Below are 14,298 nucleotides of genomic sequence, written 5' to 3'. Positions count from 1 at the left end.
GTTTGCTACAAAAACGGAATGGACAACTCAAATGGCCTTTTTCTAACAGATCTATGGTCGTTAGTCTCATATTTGAGTTTGTTAATACCAGATCTATGACGATGAAGGTTGATGGTGAAGATGGTGGTCGTCGATGATAGATTTGATACGGCAATTTATAGTAGAGATAGTAAGTAGCGCCAACTATAGACATCTCATTTTGACTGACCTTAAGACCTAAACATTTGGATGCTTCCTAATGATAAAAATAGTACACTTTGATGAATAAGTATGTCTGGGCCACTATTCGGCTCGTTCAACCACTTTTTATTCCCAAAAACCATTTTCCATCAAAACATCTATCATTTTAGTATCTTTTAGAAAGATGAGGAGGACAGAGACCCAATTAAAATTAAGGGCTGGTTTGGCATAGACTATATAATCCATCTTTTTATCTTTTTTCCATCACATCACCTCTCTACTTTTCTGCACATCTTTTCGTAAAAAGACAAAAAGTGCACTTTTTTTGGACACGCCAAACCAATCCTAAGTTGACAAATTTTACAAACAATAGCCAAACTTATGATCCAAAATGTCAATTGGGGTTTAATGGGGCTTTCTTGTGTAACAAGAGAATCCAAGAATTGAAGTGTGGACCCAAAATCATAGTAGGCTCGCAAGCTTTTCTACTTAAGACCACATATCTTTGGTCTACCCATAGATTCCACTTGCGCCCAAATTATAGGTTTACGGCCACACAATTTATGTTGTGCGACTGCATAACCTTTGTGTAGTTGTACATGCAAAAGTGTGGCCGCATAAGGATCTCAATATTTGCATATTCGATTTTGGAAGATCTTATTGCCTTATCAGAAGAGAGGCACTACAAGATAAAGTGTATACTCATTAATTTTAGCCCTAATATGCATAAATTTGCTCCCTAAGGCTCCTAGGCCTATATATACCACCTACCTTCCTCCTTTTTGAGAGAGAGAACTCAACACAGCCAACATCTGCCAATTTTACTCCCTGGCACATACAAATCCAAAAATACACGTACATATTCGCATATAAAACAAGCTAGGCAATGCTTAGTCAAAGAAAATGTAACATCCCAAATTTTATTACTCGAATGCCATTACCATATTCCTTATTAGGGTCTATTTCCATAATCATAAAGCGGAAGCTACAATCATTCACTTAAATAATCAATAAATATTCTCTCTCACATATATAATGATGAAGCATTTAATTACAATTGAAGAAATGCCCTTAGGCATACAATTTACATAAATAAACGGGGCTTAACCCATAACAAATACAATGGCATTCAACCTACACAAAAGAAACCTTGTGATCGAAAACATGTGACAAACTTCTCAACCCAAGTGAAGTCCTTCGTGCCTGCATCTGAAAAAGGTTTAACAATGTAGGATGAACATAACATCCAATAGGGGTCCCAATAATTATTATTAATACAGCCTAGACATGTATATGATCATGAATGCTCCATATGTTACATATATAAGTAATGTTCTCTTTTCATATCCAAAATATGCAGATACATAGGTATACTTTTCCTTAAAAAATAAAATATTAGTTCTTTAATATTTTAAAAGGGACCAATGTCCTTAACTTTCCATTTCATCTTCAATAACTTAAAGAGATTTCATCACTTTCCAACATTTGAAAATCATTTGTTAAAATATTTCCCGTTTCCCTAAGGTAAATCAATTAAAGCCATGACAACAACCATACTACAATTAAACAGTAACGATTTCACATAAATTATAAATAGCTTACAACCATCTATCACATCATACAACTCACACGAACTTCAACTACCATTCCAATTCACAATACTCTATTAAGACATTTCCCATATTTTCTGGTCATAAGCATAAGGGTAAAAGGGTCATCCACTACAACACATACACATATATAAACAACAGAATTCTCACATAACACAATCCGGCTTGGTCAAGCCATAACCATCCTCTTTACCAGGCACTACCTGGAAGGAACTTCATTAGAAACGCATCACTTTATCAAACGCTAGCTAGAAAGAAATTGGTACCTCTCATTCGAAGTGTATCCCACTTTACCAGGCGCTAACTGGAAGCAAATTTGTACGTCTCATTCAAAGCGTAACCACTTTATTGGCTGCTAACTGGAAGGAAATTGGGACCTCTATATAGCACTCTCATCACATACCACATCAATTGCGTAATTAAATAATCAAAACTACATAACACATAAGAGCATCTCCAATGGTTGTTGCTATATTGCCATTGCTATTGCTATAATTTGGCAATAAATAGTGCTATTTTGCCAAATTATAGCAATGGTGCTCCAATGGTCATTTGCTATTTTAGCAAATCCTAATTAACTTTCCCTCTAAGTTTGTATGTGTTGTTTGGATACAAGTTTTTTTGTAATTTTATTTTTGTTTATTTTTTGTCTTTTGTGATTTTTTTTAACTGTTTGTAAAAAAAATTATATATTTATATTATTCCCGACTAGACAAATATAAAAATTGAAAAAATTGGGAAAAAAAATATATTTAATGAAAAAAATGTATTTAATCTTTTTATTGCCTTCATTTCAAAAATAGTCAACATTATACATTGCAAAAATAATATTACCATTCTGTTGTAGAAAAAACTCAAAAATACAAAAAGAAAAGAAATTTCATTACCAAAAAAAAAAAAAAAAAATGACATTGTAAATAAAGACTAACAATTACATTAAAAAAATAAATGACATTGCAAAAAAATACATTATCCCGTAATTATTCATCAGGAGGCATGGGGAAATAGTAATTTGGGCTGCTGACATTTGAGGACCACTTGGCAAATATCTCATTTTTTTGCATTGTGTAATACGCTTTCGTCTGAGGGTCCAAAAGAGAAATGTCCGTAGTCATTATCTCATGTTCTTGTTTTTTGATCTTAAGTTCTTTCATTTCCTGCAGTGCTTGAATCCTTCTTTTTTCTCTTTCATCTTTTTTCTTTTCCTTCTCAGCAAGGTGTTGGTTAAATGTCTCCAATTGTATGCTTATTTTTTGGACTTCAACTTCAACGACTTGATTTCTCCGAAATAATTCTTTTGAAGCTTTCCTACCCATAGGTCTTTTACCCCTTGCAGAGACACTGCCCTCACCAACAGTTGGATTGTTACCAACAGTTGGATTGTTACCAACACTTGGACTGGTGTCATCTTCAAGAGAAATACAGTTATCCGTAGGAGAATCGGGGGCTGAATCAAGAGAAAACGGTATATGTATCCTTGACTTCACCGTGTTCATAGGAGCTTAATCTTGCCACCTGATATTGTTTTGCAAGATTGGCCAACAATGTTCAAAAACAAAATATTTGTTTTCATCTTGATGGTATAATAATTTTGCTTGAAGCATTTGTATCAATAAAATATTAAATAAAAAAAAAATGAAGATGAAATCTTACTATATCAACTTGAGACATCCCACTAGGGTGTAGATTTTCGATTTGCGCTAAACACCCACGAAATTTGTTGCAACGTTTCATGATTACACCCCATCGAGATGAGATAGACACTTACGTTCTTAAGTGATCATTCTGCAATGAACAATAATTTTCAAAAATTCTTCCCCCAAAATGAGCATGAGATTGTGAATTCCCAACAATTGGGTCTTCAGTAATGTGATACAAAGCTCTATAAATTGTCACATCTTCTTGAGTGGCGAATGATTTTTCTCTCTTTATTTTTGATGAACCTTCCATAATGATTGTGTGAAAAAACTAAGAAGAAAATAATTTGTAAAGTTTGGTGTGAAATGAAATTCAGATGAAGAGAAGAGAAAAGAAAAATGAAATTTGAAATGTTTGGTGTGAAATGAAATTGAGATTAAGAGTTTTTATTTATAGAAATACAAAATATGACCGTTTGTAGAAAATGACCGTTAATTTATAGTTGTTCTTTGAAAGAGAAAGAAAAAGAGTCGTTGCTCAAACCCATGTGCATTCCAATAACAAAATTGCACCGTTGGATTATATAATCCAACAGCTCATCTATCTATCTATCTAGAACAATCCATGTGCATTCCAATGTCTATCTATCTATCTATCTATCTATCTATCTACCCTCTAGAACAATCATCTCCCAAGTCTGTTTATGACACCAAGCTCTCTCTATATCTATCTCTCTGCTCTCTCTTCATTCCTCTCACCAGTCTTCATCTCTCTCTCCTCTTTTCTCCTCTCCTCTCCTCAGATCTTCCAAATCAAACCCTAACCAAGCCATTCTTCCTCAAACTCTCTCTCTCTCTCTCTCTCTCTCTCTCTCTCTCTCTCTCTCTTTCTCTCTTAGATACGGAAGCTTCCTGATCTCACGCCTCTGCAAGCTACACAAACCTCCTTTTGTCGTTGTGGATTTATGTAGTTTTTTCTCAATCTAAAATAGAGAAAAATTATATCAGCTTAGATCTGACCCACACGCATGAGATGATAGTGGTTTTTGTGTCAGAACGCACAAAGAAGACCGCGTGGCCGTCGATTTAGCTCCTCTGGCGAGTCAAAGCTCAATTTCATGAAATACCAAGAAAATTAGGAGTCCATTCATAGAATATATATATATACATACCTTTAGTAGTAGCTTTCATAGAAAATATATATATATACCTTACGCAGAAGCTTTCATTTTCTCCATGTGCTTGATCTCTTTATCTCTCTCCCATGTTCTTTTTTTTTTAGTTTTCCATATATGTATGTATGATATATATATATATATATATATATAATGTATCTATATGCATATCATGTTTAGTTTTGAGTTTAATTAATTTGAATACTCTCATCTCTGTTCTTTGTCTTTATAGGTATATATATCATCAGATTTGAGGGTTTTTTTGTTGTTGTTGTTGATGACGATGATGATGATGAAGAAGATGAAGCCAAATTCCTTTTCAAATTGTAGGTATTTTTTATGATATTATCTTGCTCAAATTCAATTTATTTTTATTTTTATTTTTGAAATTCATTACTTGAAATTGTTGAAATTGATTCATTCATATTATTGATTTTGAAATTTTTAGCTTTAGAAATTTTTTTTTTTTTTTGGGTGAATGTTTGCTTTTGTTTTGGAAAATACTTGCTAGGAAGGATGATGAGGGAGGCAGGGAGGGGGAAACGGTTGGTTTTGGTGACTTGGCAACTTTGGCAGCTACTAAAGCTTATGCCATATTTGACACAAGTTTTGGCATTTGACAAAGATAGCATGTAGCGATCCCAATTTTTCCACTTCGCTGAGTATGTCGAGGATCAAGCTGCCCGGTCAGCTCGCGGGGGTCCAGGGGGCAATGCTCCTTGGCGGGTCCAAGGGCAGTGCCCTGGCGGGGATCGAGCTACCCGGTCAGCTCGCAGGGGTCCAAGGGGAACGCCCCTTGGCGGGTCCTAGGGCAGCGCCTTGGCGAGGTTGAGGGATAGCGCCCCCAAAGCAAAAATGTAAAATGCATTAGAAGTTACTTGTTCACTCGAGCGACCGTTTATGCGCTCAAGCAGAGAATGTTAGGTTCCACAAGTTTGACCTATCTGCAAAAGTACTGGGAAAGTGTATGTGACGCTCCGGCGGGGCTTTTCATGCTCGAGCAAGCCATATTATATCAGTTCATGAATCTGATATTTAGATCACTTTTGTATATCTCTCTCTAAAAACTCTTTCCTCTCTCTTCTCTCTACATTTCTCTATGCCAAATTGGATCAAAAGCTTGATTTCTCTTGATCCATTGGAGTTCTGCCATATGTTATTCATCAAAGTTGGTTAACTTCTCGAGGGCTTCGTTGTGTGCAGTGAAGATCGAGTTTCGACACCGTTGATTTTGAGGGTTTCATCTCATTTCTTCTTCAAAACTTGAGGTAGGGATTTTCTTAGAGTTATATATATATTTTGTAAGATCTATATGATTTTTGAAATCATCTTTCAATAGCTTTGAAAATTGATTGTTGATTCAAGAAGTTGAGCGATTTTGAAAGTGGGTTTGTCTCTTGTTCTTTTAAAATGATCTTATGAGTTTTGATCTTCATTGATTGAAGAAAAGATGATTTTGGAAATTTTCTTTCGAAAGATTTGAGTTGTATAGTTTTGATGAGAAAACCTAGAATTTGAAAAAAAAAATTTAAAGAGACTGAAAACCCATGAATGATATTGTTATATTATTTTGTGTGTTAAAATAAATGGATGTTTGGAAAATTTCTTATTTATATTTATATAAATGATGAATTTCAGGGAATATGAGAATTGTTGTTCATTTTGGAAATTATTATTCAAAACGTTGAAATAGTCTTGAAATAACTAATTGTCGAGGATACTTGAGAAGAGGGAATTGTGTTATTCCTTGGATGATGAATTGGAATAAAAGTATTTATATTCATCTTGTGAAATTGACATATCAATTCATTTGATTACATCAAACTTTGAAAGTTGATTTGAAAACTTGCATTGAGAAAAGAATGTTGAGAAACAAGTTTTCATGGAATGGTTTTGGGGTAAATACGTTGGTAAGTCTTGATAGGTGGTGTAGATGATATTGAATAAGTTGACCTGAGAGTCTGAGGTGAAAGACCAAAAATCCGTGCGGATAGGTGTCGAGCCTTCCGGTTAATACCGGTAAAAATGACAATTTGGTAGTACTTGTATAGTCTACTTGCAGTCACCGACCTAGGACAGAGTCGTATTTACTGCTCTTGAAATAAATTGTTAAGTTTTGAACAATTGAAATTGCATGATATTATTGAGCGTGATGATTTTCAAAAGATGAAAATGTGATTTATCTTCAAAAAGCGCATAGCATGGCATGTGCATTTCATCTCTTGAGACTTGTATAAAATGTATATACTTTGCTAGAATTTCCTACTAGGCTTTATGCTCACCTACGAGATTTTTGTGCAGGAAAAGATGTGGTGATCCCACCAAACTAGAGGCATGGAAGTATGTGTGTTAGGAGTACAATGCTCTCATTTTGCTGTGACTCTGTGTGTAAGCCAAGGGCTGTGTTTGTGTGGGTTTGAATAATCGTTTTGCGTAACCAGGCTCAAGCCTTGGAAACTTGTAAACCCTTGGGGGTATTTACATGTTGGATTAATGTATTGTTGCACGAAGAACTATTGTATCATGTAATGTAAGTTTGGAGATTTATATATGGTTTTCCTTGAAAGAGCCATGATTGTTGTCTTATCATTTGGGCTAGAAATTTGGGGCGTTACACAGCAGCTGCCGAAACTTGCCATTGGAGAACACTTTTCACTAACACCTGCTATAAAATGGCTTTGGCATCTCCAATGGCAAACCATTGAAGATGCTCTAAGGGTTTGATTCACGTAGTTCCACATCAATTCTACAACAAACAATGCAATCCTTTACCGATTGTCAAAACAGATATCTTTACACAATTTATTTTAATATAAATAACATTCAACCTATAAATTTGATCAACCACACATCTTATACAATATTCTTTAAACCATTTGCAATTCTCATTACTTGCCCAATTTATAATTCCTTGATACTCGTCATTGTCCCATCTATTGACAGAATTAAATTCAATCCTCTTAAGTGAATATAAATCTCAAATTTTCCCAATTCATACCATTCTAAAAGAAAATTAAGGCTTTTCATTTTAATGTATCAACATGCTTCAAACATTCCATAAATCAACATATCCAAAATTGCCAAGTTAAATCATAAAATCCAACACATATAGATAGGTATTTCTGACCATTTATCAATTTACATTATTTTCTAATTTCTCTAATTTATTATAAACTTCAACAATTTCATTTAAAACTTGAACTCTCTATACTTATCATTTTCTCAATGAATAAAATTTCAATTTCAATTTTCTCAAATGATTCAACAACTCTCTATTTTTCCAAAATCACATGGTTCCAAGAATATCAGGGTTTCTCTGTAAGAATTTTAGGGCTTTTCCATTCCAAGCTTGCCATATGTTCTAAAATCTTACATAAATCACAATACATGATGAAATACTTAATAAATATCAAACACAACACTAGCCTTAACTCATATATCACATGCTTTGAAAATCTCTAAAATTTATGTAATGAAACTACCACATATCCATGTATAACAGTTACAATAAAAAAAATCAAAGAAATTCTCACCTCTTGAAAAGAAGAAGAGAACCAAGCTCAAAACCCCCCAAATTTGAACTCGTTGGAAATTGATCTCCATTGTTTAAAATGTAGTCATCGACACGTTCGTCGTTTTGGTCTTAAGAACTACTATCTAAAACTCAATAGATTTTGGCAGATTGAAGAGAAAATGAAGAAAACGGTGGTTATAGAGAGAAGAGAGAGAAAGAAAAAGTTTAGAGAGATAGATATATAATGAAATGAGGGAAAAAAGGGAGATGAGTCAAGAAAATGGCTGAAAAGCTCAAAATTCAAGGCTGAGTCAGACCTGGCCGCATGTGTTTTTGTTGTAGGCCCAAAATTCAATTGCTCACCCTCACCACACATGCAGCCTAACTTCTCACACATGTAACCCCCATTCCGCACGTGCAGCTTTAGTCCTTACACGTGCGAGACCAAGCCTTGAACTCCAAAATTCTCCTGCACTAATCCGCACGTACAGGCCTACCTGTTCTAGTACAAGACTGTAACAACCCGACCCTTGTTTATGATTCTGGTATACTTTCAGTCCCTGAATCTGTGCCTTTATATGCTTATTGTGAAATTCCATGTAGAATTAAGTGTAATTAAGTAAACTTTATGATTATAGATTTATATCTGTTTAATAAGAAAACATATCTGTCACAATTAAAATGGTTGCATCAGGAATTGAAAGCCTTAGGAGATCAATAACTCGAAATTAATTTTATATTTGAGATCAGCATGATTTTTAAGCCATGATAAGCATTTTTGTGAAATGCCAATTCGGAGTGATTAAACTGAATCAGTTTTGTCCTATTCAATTTATATATATATATAGCTTTAGCCATTTGACATAATATATATGTATGCTTAAGTCATTTGACTTGGAACCTAAAAAAACTAAAATATCTCCTGAGAGGGTTAGGAGAGGAGAATGAGGGAGAAAGAAGAGAAGTCTTCTAAGGAAGAGATTGAGAAGGTTTGAGGGATTTAAAAGCTCAAGGTATGTTGATTATACTTTAATTAACTCCTCTCTTTAATATGGGTAAGAATTTCTTGGGTATTCACATAAGTTGGGGTTTGGATAGGTGTTTTCATCATTTGATTAATGGTGTTAATTGGAACCATGTAAAGGAAATTGCATTCTATTCTTAGTTCTACATATTTGCATCCAATTATGTGTGTAATGGATCTATGTGTGTGTTTAGATGTTAAAGAAAATGAATTATAGTGTAGTAGTAAAGATCAAGACCCAAGTTATGTTGAGATTGTTATGTGTTATGATGTCTATGTACATGATTTTTGAACCATACTTCATCAATTAAAGGACCTATTTGAGCCTTAAGAACACTCACCAAAAAATGGGATTTTGTCTGAATTTCGAACTGCATTCTGTCCAGATCGCCGCACGTGCGGGGCTTACTATCGCACGTGCGGGAAGCACTGCCGCACGTGCGGGGCTCACAGCCGCACGTGCGGCCCAAGCTGAAAAAAATGTTCAGCTCCGTTTCGCATGCTCGACCCTCTGATATTTTTAAAATATTTTTCTGATGATCTTAAGATGGCGGTAAATTCATTCGAGACGTAATGAGTCAGGAAGTAATTTAACAAGGAAAGAGGGAAGTTAATTTGTGAACTTTGTATGTGTGTAGGACACGCTTCAGGGGGAAGTAGCGCTCCGCCTCAACACTGTGAGTAGTAGTACTCGATGTATCTTTAACCGTTGATGATTATTGTTATTGACGTTATGATCTTCGTCATAAGAATTACGTTGACATGTATGTTATGTATGCTACGTGAATATTGTGAAATTATGAAAACATCAAAAAGGATTTGTGAAATATGCATATCGAATTTGTGAAGTATGGATCACCAACTTGTGAAATATGAAACGATGTGGCCGAGGGCCATTTGTAAAGTATGAATTTTCGAATTGTGAATTGTGAAACTATGAAGCCAAGAGCCGAATTGTGAACCTATGAAACCCAAAAGCTAATTTATGTATATGTGAATTTATGAGGCCAGGGGCCGACTTGTGAATTTATGAGGCCGAGGGCCGACTTGTGAATTTATGAGACCAGGGGCCGACTTGTGAATTTATGAGGCCAGGGGCCGACTTGTGAATTTATGAGGCCGAGGGCCGACTTGTGAATTTATGTGGCCAGGGGCCATTTGTGAACTATGAACCTATGTGGCCAAGGGCCATTTGTGAAATTATGAAGCTATGAGGCCAAGGGCCAAACTTGTGAACTTGTGAATCCAAAGGGGCTGAAGGCCGATGTGATAAGTTGTGTATCTATGAAACTAAAGGCTATCGTGAATGTGTGAACCCCTCAGGCCAAGGACCGAACTGTGGAATTGTGAAACCGATAAAGTCATCTGTAATCTAATGAAAATGTGCTTACTTTGTCCTGTTAACTTTATGTTAATTATGTCAACTCGTGGGAATGATGTAACGGTTACCATTAGGACTCTATTAATTACAAGGCAAGGCAACTATGTTAACAGATAAGAACGATTAAACAACAGTGTATACTATTGATTAATAGAGCACGTAAATTAAGTCATTTACCCAAAAGAATTTATATTCATTCTTGAAGAATAGATTCTGAGTAAATGTAAGAGTAGCTATGTGTATCCATATGAATTTGAAGTTGTTTTGCTATGTTGCTTATGAATTGGAAGTTATTCAGAATCTACGATATAAGTGCAAAATTTAGCATTATTATGTGACTCTCACGAGAATGTGAATTAGTCTCGTATTGTTAAGCGTACGATAATGACATGATACAACAAGAAACACTCTAGTTATAATATGTTCCGTTTGAGTTAATGAATGATGTTCAAGTATGTTTCAGGCATGTTTCCAGTATGTTACAAGTTCAAGTATGCTCAGGTATGTTTCACGTATATGTTACGAGTTTGAATATACTACAAGGTCAAACAAGTTTCAAGGGCTTTATGCCAATGTCTCAAGGGCCTCGTGCCACCACATTTCAAGGGCTTATAGCCATCAAGCTTATGTTGCAAGATTGGGTCTAAGGCCGTTATGTACTTAGCACAGAATCAAACTATTACATTGACATGTATTATGTTTCAAGTTAAGCATCATTTTATTTATGTATTACTATTCATTGAGCCCGGCTCACTCTTTATTATGTCTGTTTCTGTAGGTCACCAATCAGATGGTCAGTCCTAGCCAAGACGCCCGCTTTCTTTTGTCAACCTTTGTATGTCCAGGCACTGTATAAGCCATTTATTTTGTCAAGTTGTTAAGATGTTGACTTGCTTATGGGTGTCCCTCTAAGGTTGTTGTATATACTTTCATGTTCGTTTTTTTTATATACGCCCCATCATGGGGCTGGCATTGTAAATGTGTATGTATATGCTCCGGGTTATAGTTGGAACTTTATCTATCCACTATAATGCATGTGATGAATGAGATCCTGGCATGTAGAAGTAGCTCGATGGAGGTTACTTGTTTCATTATTTCCTTTTTTTTTCGTGCTTCCGATAAGGCCCCGTATGTTATGTACCAGGTTACATGTCCGTTTCTGAATAGGTCATGCCCAAACTTTTAGGGGTGGGTTTGGGGCGTGACAAAGACTTTCCGAGGTGATTCCAAGCTTTTGTTTTTTGTCCTTATACCCAAAACTCAAAAATTTCTAACTCATAAAACGATAAAGAAGGTTAGACATGGTTCAAATCATAGTTACAACACATTACACGACACGCAACTTTTCGAAGGCCACTCAGTAAGTCCAAGATGGCACAATCAAGTCAAGTCAAGGACCCGAGACATCACAGCAAATCAAGCAAAACACTTCCCAAGACTTGAGGGAAACATCCAAGCCACCATTCTTTGCTAGTTTCTAGTGTTTTCTTTGGTTTGACTCAACAAACCAACAATTAGTCTTCCTTTTCTCTTTTATTTATTATTTTCAATCATATTCAATTTAGATGATAATAGTTAGGGTAGTATTCATGTATATATTTTCGTGTAAAATAAAATATTTTACTATTATTTTGTCAAGATTATGGCTTATTTGCATTGTATCATTAGTTTGGGTTGCATATTATGCATGTAGGCCAAGTTAGATACCACGTATTCATATATTTCATCGTTACGTTTTTTTGTTTTAAATGTTTCATGAGTTTAATCTATGAATTTATTGTAAGGAATTTTCTGTAGGTGAGCCTACTTAGATCAAATAATTATACATTGTATTATCACACCCCACTTTTTATTACCCGAATAACTTTACCATATCCATTAAAATAATTCCATTTCTATTAAAAATATGCGAAACTATATATACATTACATCCATAAGAAATGAAATTTCTCTCAAAATGTAACAGGAATTACATTTAAACAAAATGCCCATAGGCTTACATCTTTACATTAAAGTAAGAGTTCAACCCTTTTACAACAATGGCGTTCTACCAACAAGTATAGGCCCCGTGGCCAACAATTTAAGGAAGATCACTAATCTTAAATTGTCTCTCAATTTGCTCCTGAAAAAGTATTAGCAATGTGGGATGAACATAAAGTCCAATAGAGATCCCAACATAATCCTAAACAATAACAACATAAATATATCTATGATCATGAATGCACCATGACGTACAATATAAAAATGTGACACTTTAATGTTCAAAATATACTTATATAAGTACATTTTCTCCAAAAACATCAATTTGAACACTACAAAGTGTAAAACCATTTGTTTTCTTTCCAATTATCTAGTTTAGTTCCAAAAGCATTTCTTCACATGCAACCTTGATTATTTAAACCTCAACGTTAATAAAAGAATTCCGTCTCCACATTTATTTGAAAGCATGTTCACATACGAGTCATAACCCAACCCCATATCTCAACCCACTACACACACTTGAGTAACAACACATCTATTATCTTCCCTGGCCATAGGCCCAAGGGTAAAGAACAACCATAATAGGTTACCAAGAAGACATATTTCTAAATATAAATAACTGAATGTAATACATACTTCCATTTCCACCGGTCTACAGTACGGATGGCAAATGCTGCAACCCACATAATACATAACGCTTTATTGGCCTCACCCAGAGGGGAACGACTCCAATGTCACACTTTACCGTGCGCAAACCGGAAGGGAGAGAAACCTATCACAAGGTGCCACGCTTTACCGGCTCAATACGGAAAGAAACGGACCTCATTTCATACTTTACCGGGCACAAACCAAAAAGGACGAGGAACCTCTGTCAAGGCGTCACGCTTTACCGGCTTCACCTAGATGGAAACAGACCCCCAAACAATAACACAATAACAACACAACATGCTAAACTACATAACACCATACAAGTGTAATGCATACACATCATCTACTTAACAACAACAATGTCATCCTCCACCAATGACCAAGGTCAAAACCTCTAAACATATAAATAGATACACGACTCATACAATATAAATCCATAACTAATTTCACCTTTTCAAATCAACCATTTCTCATTTCATTGCAGAAAAGAGTTACACATGCCATTTTATTTCCAAAACCAAATACGTTATTTTAAAACCATTAACTACGCCCACCCTTAGCCAAAACTTCATATTCTCCCTTAAACCAATATAATTCATAAAATACAACTACAATACAAAGTTAATCAAAAACCACTACTAAACCCACTTAAGTTTCATTTCATAAAACTAAATCACTATTCAAATTCTTTAACACATAACTCAATTATTACACATCTTCATCCCTTTAGGATTAATTAAGCCCACAATGATAAATTAGGATTTTTTCCACTCTCAACACAAACATGCCCAGTTACCTCTCAATTAATCGAAACACCCTAACTCATCCAATTCCAACTTCCAAAATCCAAACCCCAAACCTCTATCATGCTTTTTGTAAAATTTCTTAACAAACTTGTTTTTAAATGCTATAAAAACTACCACATGTATATCTATAACGAGGTATTGAAAAGGAGTATAGAAATCCCTACCTTAAGCAAGAAGATAAGACAACCCGAAAATCTAATTTCGACAAAAAACACGATCCACTTAGATTAAATGGAAGCTCTCGCCGAGTTCTACGTTTTGGCATATGGAACTAGGGGTTAAAGATGTATAGAATACAATATAGTGCCCTAAATTAACATGGAGTTAGGGTTTCACATTAATG

General features: G+C 35.0%; 1 protein-coding gene across 1 annotated transcript in view; it reads left to right on the top strand.

Annotated features, from left to right (window-relative positions):
- The window catches only part of LOC145813075 (uncharacterized), a 103,071-nt gene extending 95,903 nt beyond the window's left edge, over nucleotides 1-7,168 (top strand). The window contains exons 25-27 of the mRNA XM_082908339.1: nucleotides 4,835-4,928; nucleotides 5,806-5,870; nucleotides 6,904-7,168. Of these exons, the coding sequence (XP_082764465.1) occupies nucleotides 4,835-4,928; nucleotides 5,806-5,831 (120 nt within the window). The 3' untranslated portion in view covers nucleotides 5,832-5,870; nucleotides 6,904-7,168. The remainder of the gene's footprint in view (nucleotides 1-4,834; nucleotides 4,929-5,805; nucleotides 5,871-6,903) is intronic.
- The last annotated feature ends 7,130 nt before the right edge of the window (nucleotides 7,169-14,298 follow it).

Source organism: Camellia sinensis, chromosome 15 (genome assembly GCF_055761805.1).
Source record: "Camellia sinensis isolate YWXY chromosome 15, ASM5576180v1, whole genome shotgun sequence".
Taxonomy (NCBI): Eukaryota; Viridiplantae; Streptophyta; class Magnoliopsida; order Ericales; family Theaceae; genus Camellia; species Camellia sinensis.
The sequence above is the reverse complement of the archived record's forward strand: the minus strand, read 5'-3'. Positions and strand labels throughout refer to the sequence as shown.